This window comes from Anabrus simplex, chromosome 2 (genome assembly GCF_040414725.1).
Source record: "Anabrus simplex isolate iqAnaSimp1 chromosome 2, ASM4041472v1, whole genome shotgun sequence".
Taxonomy (NCBI): Eukaryota; Metazoa; Arthropoda; class Insecta; order Orthoptera; family Tettigoniidae; genus Anabrus; species Anabrus simplex.
The window spans coordinates 825,069,759-825,084,602 of NC_090266.1; the positions used below are offsets into that span (position 1 = coordinate 825,069,759).

At 41.5% G+C, this 14,844-nt stretch overlaps 1 protein-coding gene across 1 annotated transcript in view; it reads right to left on the reverse strand.

Moving 5' to 3' along the window:
* The window catches only part of LOC136864483 (telomerase-binding protein EST1A), a 616,383-nt gene that overhangs the window by 490,943 nt on the left and 110,596 nt on the right, over positions 1 to 14,844 (reverse strand). Inside the window, exon 8 of the mRNA XM_067141513.2 lies at positions 2,940 to 3,065. Coding sequence (XP_066997614.2) covers positions 2,940 to 3,065 — 126 coding nt within the window. The remainder of the gene's footprint in view (positions 1 to 2,939; positions 3,066 to 14,844) is intronic.

Genomic DNA, 14,844 nt, shown 5'->3' on the forward strand with positions numbered 1-14,844 from the left:
AAATAGAACATAGGACCGAAGTACAATACCTACATGCAGTTAACATTAATTTGTTCCATAGAAAATTCTCCAAATTCTATTTTCTGATACATGAAATAGGAACACAGTAAGCACCAGTAAGCACAGTTAACCAAATATTGGTTAACCTTCCACAAAATGGAAACCCCCTAAGACAAAATTATTTTCTAGTCTCTAGCAATTCCAGATTTTTTGCAGTTTACTGTATATGTATTAAACAATGCCTTACATCATTTTCACCCAAACTCATGTTAGATGTAGATGTTCTTTGATTGTCTTGTTCATATAAGAAATCTGGCAGATGGAAGTACCACAATCGTGGACTGTATATCTTGTCAGTCCCTGCCCCAGATTTTTGAGATTGTTTATATTTGCTTAACTCCTTTCTGTAGGTAATTCTAAGATCATTCACCTTTTTTGACGACTACTTTTCGGTTGACTTTTTGGATTTCTCAATAAACTGATTGTAGGTGACGTCTTTTCTGCTGCAATCATGATCAACAACATACATTTCCCTCGTCCAGCTCCCTCCATGATATGATATTCTGATTTTGTCTGCCAGAGACAATGTTCCTTTCTCTAGCTTTGAATTAATGCTCCCAAATGCTCATTATGCCCGCTCTGGTTTTGATGATGATATGGGAATTTAAACTATTTTAGCATTGGTGTGAGTGGTCTTGAAAACTACTTTTATCTTGTGCTTTTTAAAAATATTAGAAATTGGATATATGTTATTATTATTGAAGGTAAATGTGGTAAACTTCTCTTTAGGGGAGGTTCTTTTCCCAAGGTGGTCTTCAGTTTACTCCTAAATTTATTAAGACTGTCAACACTATTAAACATGACTCGCTTTACCCTGGAGCCCAGAGAAGAGTCGCCTTTTTTTTAACTTAATCCACAGAGCCTTCAATATTCCAATGTCTGAGGAAAATTTTAAGATAGATATGGATATAGTTTGAACCATAGCTGACAGAAACAGTTTTAAAAAGACATTTGTGATAAAATCGTCAATAAAATGAGAAACGAATCTACCAAGTCACTCACACATTACAAAAAGAAAGAAAATGATGTCACGTTTCCCTTTAATAATGATAAGATGTATAAAATTACAAACATCTTCAAAAAACATCATTTTTTACAACCATTGAAGCATTCACAGTAACAGCAATAAATTCACAAATTCTGGAGTATATAAATTAAGTTGCTTACAATGTCAAGACAGTTATATAGACCAAACAGGACATCATTTACGTATTCGATACCAGGAACATACAAATGCCAAAAAGCACAATATGTTTTCTGCACTGAGTTCCCACATGTCAGATGCAAACCATTTATTTTCTGCAGTAGAACTAGATCCTTCCATCCTCCAAACAGCTAGTAAAGGTACTCTGCTAAATATTTACAAAATCATCTTCATTGATATAGATCACACAATGAATTCTAATGGTAACTTAAACGAAATCTCCGAAAATCTCAACATACTTTTCGAAGAAATAATTAATACATTCTTTAGAAAAAATTCCCCAAAAAGAATACAGGTCTGCCCTCCTCCTTCCCCTACTTCTCACTCACCTCAACCCCCCTCAAAACCTTTCCCTACTTGGCCAATACTGCCAGCAAACAGTAGATCACATTCAGAACACAGCACTAGGCCAGTCAAGGCTTGTCTGCCAAGACAAAGAACGACCAGCAAGGAAGTAGGTGCTCAGATGTGCCATATGCTCTTTTTACCTTTCTTTCTCTTCTTACTTTACGCGCAAATTTTCATAGAACTATTTTTTTACTCCATATACAAGACAAGTACAACCTAAGACCAACAATTTTAACTTATAACTATGCAATATGAAAAGTTAACCCTGTGCAAACAGGTCCAATTTTACTACACACTGTTTTTTAATTCACTAACTTATCAATGGAACGTATTGTATAAACAGTAGCAAGAAGTCCAAGACTGCACAACAAGTTATAGTTTTATACATAACCTATTTGCTGGCAAAGACTCTTTTATGCCGAGATTAATGACTAAGCTGTTTTAAGCAGATGTTAACTGTATGTCACCACTTTCTTGTTAAATGACACACAAAGAGCTATACATTTAAATTATTGAAGACATGTATTGTAACATTAATTTAAAAATGTTTTTATTTTTACCACTTTTTTCTGATAATATTATAAAATTGTTCAAGTCGACAATATGGGCTAAATATGACTTACATGTAATTAATATACCCAGAGAGTGACTTGCTTGAGCTGTCGATATAGTTCACATTCATGCCAAAACTTTGCAAACGCAATCGGCAATGATTTATCTATTAGAAAACAATCTTGATCCAATGAACTGTGCAAACAAAACTATCTGCAACGATTTACCCTCTACACGTGAAATAAATCTCCACACTTTGGTTCGTGCAGATAAATCATTATGATTTATCGTTACATGTGTAGCCAACATTACAAGCTAATGTGGCAACATGACTTTCTATCTACCACTGGAAAAGAGGTACTGACAGAATCATAACATCCTATTTAACTGATTATCACCAAATTTGTGATATCTGAAGCCAGTTTAACCTCAGATAATTCATAACTGATAGCTTCTTCAGTCTCCCAAAACTAATTTTGAATAAATAAATGTATGAACTATCTGAAAAAGAAAATATATGGTAACAGAATTATACCTGGGGGGAAAAAAATTGGTTTTGGCACACTGAAGACTCTAACAATTTTTAAATACAATATCACCAAATCATGTGACACTGCACTGTCTGACAGCACTAGTCACTATACCTGAATTAATCAATCCACCAGTATAACAAAGTATCTGTCCTATGAATACAAGATCTCCATCATGGTGTTAGGATATTTAACAAAAGCAAAGTATAAACAACAACAAAAAATACAAATTGAAATCCACTTACCGAGGATCACTTGAATTCAACCATCCAGGAACTGAGTTGTCTCCTAGATTCCAGCAAGATGCCATCTCCAATGAATTTGTAGAATGCACCTCTGGATCAGAATATGGTGGAGGTATCTCCTGTTTGCTGCAAACATCAATTCCTGGCATTAAAAAGGTATCAAACCTCAACTCCCAATACAATCAATTATATGCAAAGAAAATGCAAACAAGAACATTAGGAGATACAGTAAACCCTCAATTCAATGGACTTTGGTTTTAATGGATATAATTCGACACATAAATGCAGATGATAAAAAAAAATTTAATAATTTATTGAACAGATATGAACCAGAATAAAATTTTAGATGTTTTGAAACCTCCCAATTTTGTGTGACACTTTAAATCAGACTGGAATCACAGTGAGAATGATGTTCAATTATGCCTAGACACCCCCCTCGTGTGTGCTTCTACAATTGTAGGGGCTAACCTTGGTTACCCTCTTCAGTTGAAGATCCTCTTCGTGGTGAGGGGGACTAGTAGCTCCTTTCTTGCGATGCCGAATGGAGCCCTATTGGGTAACCGTTCGGCATACAAGGAGGAGGAAGCTAAAGCACCGCCCAACCCTAAGGTGTAACGCGACCCGTGCCGATGGGGTGCATGGCACATGGGAGATGTGTCTTAGACGGAGCCTTCGAGATACTTGGCGCCCTCTCGAAGTAAGTAGCCTTACCCAGGTATGCGAGGCTCTGCCTGGGCGGACATATATTTCCCTAGCTACTCGTGGGATTTGTATGAATACGGTAGCCATCCATAAACCGGAGAGCCCTTCTGGGGCCTCCGAGAGAAACACTACAACAACGACCGAAGGGGACTCTTCGGAGATACCCTCGGGTAGTTCATCTTCGACAGTTAGAGGGCTCACTCAAGAGGTGGGCAATCTACAGGTCCAGAAGAAGAAGAAGAAGAAGAAGAAGAAGAAGAAACAGCGCTCTGGCGCTGAAAAAAGGAGATATAAGAAGGCCTTAAAGGCCCGGGAGCAGGCCAGAGAGGGCCTGACTCCTGGGGCTGAGGGGACTTCTGCTATCACAACAGCGTCAACAGTGGAGGGATCCAATGGGCACAAGAGGCGGGACCCTGAAAAGGGCTCTGCTTCTAGGGCACAGAGGACCCCACCCACTATGATGCCAGCGGGGAAACGACTTCTGTCGGGGGCAACCCCAGAAGAAGATCGGCAGACCCGCAAGAGACCCAAGGTGGAGTACGCTAGGATAGCCAGAGCTGGGATCAGGATGGCCATAGTACCTGTGGGATATCCTGACCAGCAGCTATCCGAGAAACAGGTGGAAGCTGTGGAAGAGGCTATCACCAATCTGATAGATGGGCTTCCGGAGCAGGGGCCTATTAAGCCTCAGTTCCTGGACTGCTATCTGTCGAGGGGTGCGGCCGTCATCATAGCAGAGAACAACGAAACTGTAGCATGGCTTTCTAGTCTTGTTGCAGGTATACAACCGTGGGAAGGAGCCAGGCTCACAATTGTGGGCATGGACAAACTCCTTTCCTACAAGAGAGTCATGGTCTGGATACCAGGACAACCAAAGGACAATAATGTCCTTTTGGGAAGAATGGCACGCCAGAACCATGGCTTAAATCCCACCAGCTGGAGGGTCTACGACCGCAAGGAGGAGAAGAGAGGTGTCCGCCTTGTGGTCAGCATGGACTCCAGGGATGTGGAGAAAGTGGTGGGGAAGAAGATCTTCTGCGGGGTGCACGTGGCTACCTTCACCTTGGTGGAGGGCAAGCGTGACAAGCAGAGGACCAACCCCACCACAGATAAAACCGAGACCAGCAGGGGCGAAGAGCTGGAGCCTGGACAGGAACCAGGGCCAGCCAAGCCCCAGGATCCATCGCGGGAGACGGAGCTGCAAGTTCCGGAGACCGCATAAGGTAAAGTATTCTATGAAAGTAAAGAATGATTACTTTCATACAAGCAAATATACAACATTGTATAGCGGCCTCTACGGTACTTAATAGAAGTATCCAGAAAGGTGGGTTTTCGGTCGCCCTGATACAAGAACCCTGGCTTCGACAGGGACATATCATGGGACTAAAATGTGCAGGTTTCACTCTATTTAGTGGAATAGCAGAAGAGAAGCCTAGAGCTTGTATACTAGTTAAGGATCATAACGCTTGGGCTATACCGGGTTTCATTAGTAGAGACCTGGTAGCAGTCCTAATGAGATATGAAGAGGGCGGACAGCCAAGAGACTTAGTTGTCTGTTCTGCATATTTCCCAGGAGACTCTGAATCTCCACCCCCGCCGGAGGAGTTCAAGAGACTGGTGATATACTGTAGGAAACAAGGATTAAACCTCATAGTAGGATGCGATGCCAATGCTCATCATAGCATTTGGGGAAGCAAAAATACAAACCGAAGGGGAGAGCACTTCATAGAATTTCTATGTACAACTGATCTTGAGATCATGAATATTGGTGATACCCCTACCTTCATTAATAATAGGAGCGAAGGGATCATAGATCTTACCCTGGGTTCCATGGGAATCATGCAGGAATTTAAAGACTGGAAGGTCTCTTTGGAGCCTTCCTTGTCAGATCATAGACACATTGTGTTCTATATAGAGGGATCCATCGAGATCCCGTCTTACAGAAACCCTAGAAGAACCGATTGGATATCTTTTAGGGAGGACGTGAGAAGGGGACTGGAGGGAGGACCCTCAAACATAATTAAAAACAAAGAGGAGCTGGAGCTCAGTGTGAGTTTTCTCACACGGACACTGGTTACCTCTTATGAATTAAATTGCCCTATTGTTAAGGCAAAGAGAGTAACAGGAAGCTTCAAGTGGAATAGTTATCTTGAACACCTGAGGAGAAATACACGAAGGCTCTGGAATAAATACAGGGAACTTCAGGATCAAGAAAGCCTAGATTCTTACAAAGAATCACAAAGAAGGTACAAGTCAGAAGTCAAAAAGGCTTCTAGGAAATCTTGGAGACAATTTTGTGACTCCATTGAAAGTCAACATGAAGCGGCAAGGCTTCATAAAATTTTAACCTTGGATAAAAAGGCAAGGCTGGGCTCACTGGAGACTCCTTCTGGTGGATACACATCCACAGAGGGGGAGACCCTGAGCTTATTGCTTGATGCCCACTTTCCAGGTTTGGTAATCACGAATTGTGAGGTAGAATCGAGCGGATCCTTCAGACCCGATAAAAGTGGCTGGAGGGAAGCCGCAGAGATTGTCACCCCAAGAAGGGTTAAGTGGGCATTAGAATCCTTTGCCCCTTATAAAAGCCCAGGTGTGGATGGAATCTTCCCGGTGCTTCTTCAGGAGGCGGGAGAGGTCCTTATACCATACCTGGTTAGAATTTTTAGAGCCTGTCTCACTATGGGGTACGTGTACTCCTTGTGGCGTCAGGCGAAGGTGGTATTTATACCTAAACCCGGAAGGTCTTCATATACTAGACCTAAGGATTATAGACCCATTAGTCTAACGTCTTTTCTACTTAAGACTTTGGAAAGACTGGTGGATAGACATATCAGGGAGAAAGTATTGAGAGACTTTCCCCTGCATTCCCACCAACATGCATATCAACCAGGGAAGTCGGTTGAGACGGCACTGCACCAGCTGGTTTCTAGGCTGGAGAGTGCCTTGGATCAACAACAACTTGCCATGGTTGTATTCCTAGATATAGAAGGGGCCTTCAACTATACATCTTTGGGCTCCATAGAACGTAGTCTAGAGAGAAGAGGAGTGAGCAGCATGCTCATAAAATGGATTATGGCCTCACTGCAGGGCCGTCAAGTTCTGTTTACCCTCAACGCTGTAATGTTGAGAGCTAATATAGACAGGGGGTGTCCACAGGGAGGAGTATTATCACCAACATTATGGTGTCTGGTAGTGGATGAACTACTTACCAGGTTAAATGTTGGAGGAATATACGCCCAAGGCTATGCAGACGACATAAGCCTGATGGCGGTAGGAAATTTCCCCAGTACGGTTTCTGAACTCGTACAGGGCTCTCTACGAAGGGTGGAAAGATGGTGCCACGAGACAGACTTGTCGGTTAATCCCGATAAGACGGAGCTTGTGGTATTTACCAAGAGGAGGAGGCTAGACGGACTGTCAGAGCCTTTCCTATTTGGGAAAAAATTAGTTAAGACAACTTCGGTTAAGTACCTAGGGGTAATCCTTGAGGCAAGACTGAGTTGGAAGAAACACATAGATCATAAGGTGGATAAGGCTCGCAAAATTATGTGGGCCTGTCGCAGGGCCGTCGGGAAGACTTGGGGCCTAAGACCTAAGGTGGTCCAGTGGCTCTATATCTCCATTGTACGGCCCACAATTACCTATGCATCTATGGTTTGGTGGCCAGGCTCAGAGAGCAAAACTGTGAGTACCAAGTTAAACAGTGTCCAAAGACTTGCGTGTCTAGGAATAACAGGGGCACTGGATACTACACCATTATGTGCAATGGAGGCCATCCTAGGCTTTCCCCCATTACATTTATATGTTAAAGTAATAGCGGGAATGAGTGCCTATCGCCTTTGGTCACTCGGAGGATGGTCCTTCAAAAACCCGAATAGAGGTCATGCCTCTATTCTTACCAGGCTTCACCAGACTTGCCCTATGACAATGATGATCGGGGATCTGATGAAGCCTAGCTTTAATTTGAATTATAAATTTACAGTGGTGATACCCACAAGGGAGGAGTGGGCCGCGGACGCTGGGGCCCGTCTTAGGTCTGGGGGCTGTACGTGGTACACGGACGGCTCGCGGACGGAGACGGGCACAGGCGCCGGGGTCTGGGGGCCTAAGACAAGGCTCTCCCTTCCTATGGGTAAATATGCTACTGTTTTCCAGGCTGAAGTATACGCAATACTAGCCTGTGCTGTAAATATATGGAATATGCCTGGACATAGAAGACATATCACTATTTGTAGTGATAGCCAGGCAGCGCTAAAAGCACTATGTGCAGTTAAAACAACATCAAAACTGGTATGGGAATGCCAAAGGATGTTAGATCAGCTGTGTGAGCTTAGCTCAGTTACCCTATTATGGGTTCCTGGGCACACAGGTATCAGTGGAAATGAAGAAGCTGACAAACTAGCGAAACAGGGCTCAATGGGTTCCTTCATAGGACCAGAGCCTTTCCTGGGAGTGTCACTCCGAAGTGTGAGACTGGCAATATCCCAATGGATAAACCAGTCTCACCTAGATATTTGGAAGAGGTTAACCATAGCAAGACAGGCACGTGAACTTATCAAAGGGCCTAGTCAAAGCTATAAAAAGGTCCTAATGAATTTGAATAGGACCAGAATGAGAATGGTAGTTGGACTGTTAACAGGCCACAATACCTTACAGAGACACCTACACATCATGAAAATCACCCAGGATCCGATGTGTAGAAGATGCGGTAAGGAGGAGGAGACCTCCGCGCATGTGTTATGTCAGTGCGAGGCTTTTGCAAGCACTAGACATCGATTCCTGGGCTCACATTTTGTGAGCCTGGAGGACATCAGGAACGCCAAAATCCGGACACTGGTATCCTTTATAGGAGCACTAGGGCTGGACTAGGCAAACCCGTTCAAGGGGCACAAAGGGTCTTCATAGACCTACGTGTGGAGCTCTGCGAAAACAGGGCTCACCCATTTCTTATCTATCTATCTATCTATCTATGCCTAGACACCCATGAAGGGGCCCCAAGCTACCAAATTCTAAGCCACGAGGACATACCTGAAGACGTTCTACGGGGCAAAGAGAACAACGACAAACAAGTGGTTTCAACTGGTCCAAAACTATTGGTGGTTACAGAACACATGCACAACATTATCTCATTCATAGGCGCCGCATCACTTCTAAAGATGAATGTTTTTAGGCAATTCGATCAATAGTTATCAAAAAACAGAACACTACCAAAAAGCAACAAAAACATGATGCTTTTTTCAAGCTAAATATACTGTAAAATTGAATTCATACAAAATTGTTTGCTATTAGAGTAAATTAATATCACAGAAAGTCTTTCATTGTCAGTACAATTTGTAAGGTTTGCGATTGAAAGGACTTCTAATTTTACGGACAAATCTTATGCAGAATTATTTGATAAGATAATCAGCTATGAAGGGAACAACGTAGAAAGGAATATTATTTTAACAGGTGATCTGAACTTACCAAATGTTAATTGAGAGGGGAATGCAAACGATAGAAAGCATGACCAACAAATGGTGAATAAGTAAATATGGGAAGGACAGCTGAATAAGAAAGTCATAGAACCAAGTAAAGGGGAAAATATTCTAGATACAGTGCTGATAAAACCAGATGAGCTCTATGGAGAAACTGAAGTGATAGATGCTATAAGTGATCATGAAGTTGCCTTTGCCATACTTAAAAATAAATGTAATAGGAAGGAATGTCATTAAAGTAGGACTATTATGCAAAACCATATGGCAGAAAGAAGAGGCATTGGGAAAAATTTTAAAAACAATTAAGAAGGTAAATAAAAATGTAAACAGCCTATGAGTTGAGGTGTTAGTTTTTGTTAATTAGCAATAAAATTAAAAATCCTATCTAGAGGTTAGGATGGTCTTATTTTCATGTATTTACAAGTTTCATGATGTCCAAGAATTAATTTAAATCATGAAATAACCAAAGAGTGCCCCCTCACAAGCTGATATTTGAATTGTTTGACGTAAATTCAAAAATGATTGATTGTATTCTTTCTCGAGGGGCAATCAATACGATATATTGTCAATAGTTCCGTTACACGGCGACTGTCTTGGATGGTCGTTATTTATGAGTTTCATGTCCATATTGACTGATTACAAGTATATGGATAAGAAAGAAATTCCACCTGTCAATACTGTTTATTGCAAATGTAGACTTATATCAGTACCGGTTTCGACTCTATTCGGTCATCATCAGCTGACAAATCATAATATTACATTGGTTTGTGTTACTTATCCAAAAAGATGTCATCCATTTGGATGTTATCGTCATTTCATTTGTGATTCCGTGAGATTAACATTGTTTTTGAGGTTAAAATATGACTCGTACTCTTTTTTTTTTTTTTTTTTTTTTTTTTTGCTAGTTGCTTTACGTCGCACCGACACACATAGGTCTTATGGCGACGATGGGACAGGGACGGGCTAGGAGTGGGAAGGAAGCGGCCGTGGCCTTAATTATGGTACAGCCCCAGCATTTGCCTGGTGTGAAAATGGGAAACCACGGAAAACCATTTTCAGGGCTGCCGACAGTGGGGTTCGAACCTACTATCTCCCGAATACTGGATACTGGCCGCATTTAAGCGACTGCAGCTATCGAGCTCGGTACTCGTACTCATAGTAAGAAGTCTACAAAAAAAGACTCGTAGTAAGAAGTCTACAAAAAAGACTCGTAGTAAGAAGTCTACAGTTGTCAATACACTTGAGTCATAAGTACAAACTACCTTCACCTTGTCAAATGATTCAACTGTCAATAAACTCATATTCTTCACAACATTTTAACATCGCTTCAAATTGAGATGGTCCACAGAGGTCCAATTTTAACACTGTTCTTCAGCCTTTAATCTACAACTTTTCATCTTCTCATCAATGTGTTCTACATTTCTACCATATGCCTATGACTTTCGTCTTTTGTCTCCTGATAAGGAATATAGTGATCTCCTGACCAACCTTCAACATTATTTCCCCAATATTAATTTTTGAATAAATATGACTGATAGTCATTTTCATCAGAATCTAATTGTAACCGCCAATCAGTCAACTTAATTTTTAGCAATCTTACTACTTGTTCATCACAGTCTGTTGCTTTGTCCATTTTACTTGTAATAGCAACTTTTATGTCAATAATTTTAATTTTAACTTAATTTTGCTACCATATTTTAAAGGAAGGTGTGACTGATTTTGATGATGTACGTGGCACTCACAACAACAGACTATGAATATTAAGTGATGAGTTATGATGTGTGTCCGTGAACATATACACTCTTTCCTGAGTCAGCATACACATTGTAGCAACCATATTAATTCCAAAGACTATTTAGATCCTGACTTAAACATTGCTAGAATGCATGCAGTGTACTGTGATCAGCATCCCAATTCAACTCAAGAGTAAAGCTTCATTATTACTGTGATATCTTTAATAAAGATTTTAAACTAAGGTTCGGTGTGCCATGGTCAGATTCTTGTTCTACTTGTGATAAACTGTATATCCAGTTAATATCTGCAGTAAATGATGAAGAACATGACCGTCGTGAATGTACTAACTGAGTTCCATCACGGGAGAGCTCAGAATGCATACTGTACTGGGAAAAAGAATGTCTGTCTTTGGGGCCGCTACATTTATCTCCATTAATCGGACAAAAATAAATTCATTACGCCTACATAATTTCCGATCAAGGTATATATCTCCATTCCACGTTTCACTGTAAGCGTCAAAATATTCTCTGATTTGCTACACTGTGCTGCAGTGGTAGAAAGTCAAAAATTTTCCGTACAAAGAATTACAAAGCTATTAAGTGGGCAGTTACCATAAAATGTTGCATATAGTTGAGAAGATGGCATCTGCAAGCAGACATATAGAATCAAAGAAGCCGTGAATGTGTCGAAAAGAATACTGATTTAACGCTGTGATTAAGAAAAATGCATAATGTTTTAAATTGTTAAAATGGCAAAGTGAACAATCACAATTAGGTTGAGCATCGAAACTAAATTATTCACGTAAAATTTGTTACGTAAAGAAGGAGGAAGTTTCTACGGAGCAAGATTCGAAGAATTATAAGAATATCCAGTAATATTATAAACAAATTACGCAAATCTACAACTATATATCAAGGTTAACGAGGAGGAAAACTTAAAGAAAAGAGAAGAAAAATTAAATTATCGGAGACCGAAGCTCAAATAGAAAGTTGACACGAGTTAACTAATGAAAATAAGATATCGTGTAACTGAAAACTGTCATTGAATTTTGGTAGAATAACCTGTTTAAAATTATAATTTAGATACAGGAGAATTTGTTGAAAGACTGAATTGTGATACTAATGATGGTATTGAATATGTTTTTATCACATGCTAACAACGGCCTCGGGATGAATATCTAAATCGGAAATGGGGCTGACGACTGATGGACACCGTGCCAGCTGATTCTGCAAGCCCGTAACTGGCTGCCACTGCCCATATATGACGCAGATATCACCTGGTGCCAGCCAGCGAACCAAAGATGACCGAATTGAAGTCTAGCCAAGTCCTGTAACGCCAGCAGATAAAAGCTAAGTTCCAAGCAGTTTTATTTATTCAAAGTAACCAAAAATGCTTAAATTTAAGATGTAGTGGGTAGACGTTAGTAATGTGATTTGGTGAAGGTCGTAATTTATATGTTTGAGATTTGCAGTGTCTTCGCAAAGAAATTATCATAATTGCTTTAAAACCATGGATGTAGGTAATCTTCGATTACGTAAACCAATATCCTTATGTAGGGATGCTTATAGTCAAATGTGGAGAGATTGAAAAACGATGTTTCGACGATTACCAAAGAGAAGTGTTATACATAATGTGATATAATCTAACTGTAATGCGGAGTGGAATTAGATGTTTTCATAGGTTATTAAGACTTGGTTATCGCCAGTTCGTGACCACTTGTAAGTAAATATGAACCTGATTTGTTCATACATGCATTTCTTTTTCAGGAAAGAGTGAATATATGTATTTGTATACAAATTTAACCCATTAAAGCATCGTTGTCATTTGATAATGGAATATCGAGACGATAAGCTGCTAAAGGAGAAATGATTGATATTTATATGTGTAATTAAGAGTATATACGTCGTAATGAAGAGATTACGAGTATAAATATTCTGAGGGATATACACTGACTGACAGAGCAAATGCAACACCAAGAAGGAGTGGTCAAAACTTTATGCCAATTGCGGGGTAGACTGACGTCACTGAGGTATGCTCATGATGTGAAATGCGCCGCTGTGCTGCGCACGTAGCGAACGATAAATGGGACACGGCGTTAGCGAATGGCCCACTTCGTACCGTGATTTCTCAGCCGACAGTCATTGTAGAACGTGTTGTCGTGTGCCACAGGACACGTGTATAGCTAAGAATGCCAGGCCGTCGTCAACGGAGGCATTTCCAGCAGACAGACGACTTTACGAGGGGTATGGTGATCGGACTGAGAAGGGCAGGTTGGTCGCTTCGTCAAATCGCAGCCGATACCCATAGGGATGTGTCCACGGTGCAGCGCCTGTGGCGAAGATGGTTGGCGCAGGAACATGTGGCACGTGCGAGGGGTCCAGGCGCAGCCCGAGTGACGTCAGCACGCGAGGATCGGCGCATCCACCGCCAAGCGGTGGCAGCCCCGCACGCCACGTCAACCGCCATTCTTCAGCATGTGCAAGACACCCTGGCTGTTCCAATATCGACCAGAACAATTTCCCGTCGATTGGTTGAAGGAGGCCTGCACTCCCGGCGTCCGCTCAGAAGACTACCATTGACTCCACAGCATAGACGTGCACGCCTGGCATGGTGCCGGGCTAGAGCGACTTGGATGAGGGAATGGCGGAACGTCGTGTTCTCCGATAAGTCACGCTTCTGTTCTGTCAGTGATAGTCACCGCAGACGAGTGTGGCGTCGGCGTGGAGAAAGGTCAAATCCGGCAGTAACTGTGGAGCGCCCTACCGCTAGACAACGCGGCATCATGGTCTGGGGCGCTACTGCGTATGATTCCACGTCACCTCTAGTGCGTATTCAAGGCACGTTAAATGCCCACCGCTACGTGCAGCATGTGCTGCGGCCGGTGGCACTCCCGTACCTTCAGGGGCTGCCCAATGCTCTGTTTCAGCAGGATAATGCCCACCCACACACTGCTCGCATCTCCCAACAGGCTCTACGAGGTGTACAAATGCTTCCGTGGCCAGCGTACTCTCCGGATCTCTCACCAATCGAACACGTGTGGGATCTCATTGGACGCCGTTTGCAAACTCTGCCCCAGCCTCGTACGGACGACCAACTGTGGCAAATGGTTGACAGAGAATGGAGAACCATCCCTCAGGACACCATCCGCACTCTTATTGACTCTGTACCTCGACATGTTTCTGCGTGCATCGCCGCTCGCGGTGGTCCTACATCCTACTGAGTCGATGCCGTGCGCATTGTGTAACCTGCATATCGGTTTGAAATAAACATCAATTATTCGTCCGTGCCGTCTCTGTTTTTTCCCCAACTTTCATCCCTTTCGAACCACTCCTTCTTGGTGTTGCATTTGCTCTGTCAGTCAGTGTATATGTTGATATGAATAATGCGAAGTTATAATGTTTACGTTTGGAATATGGAGAGAGATAAACATTTGCGATTTATTGGTAGTAATTACGTGACGTGATACTAACCATTGATTATAACTGACGTGTTTGCGGCATGATTTTAATAGCGGCATAAGATGTTTTGGGGTTGATAGGATATTCATGCGGTGAAATACATTACAGAATCCGTAGGCTGATAACCATATACAGTCATCAAAATAAAACTTCCAAATAATAAATATTAAAGTGTAAACCTGATTTCTTCTAGGAGGATTTCATATGTTGAAGTGAGTCTTGTTTGGTATTTGTTGTCGAAGCCATGATTTGATAAGAGGAAGCATTTTCTTAATGTAAGTCTCTGCCATTGACAAGTAAATAATTGTCATCAACAATATTCTCTAGAATTCAATGAGATAGTAATTGAACTTAGATGTGATCATGAATCTCAATAGATGCTACACAATACCTCTCAGGGGTAACTAATGTGCATCAATAAAGTATATTTTTTACGTGAGATCGACTGAGAATCCGCATATCTTTTCATATAATTTACCAGCATTTCTATCCTTCCTTAAATATCAATAAAATTCATCACTCAAACTCATTCAA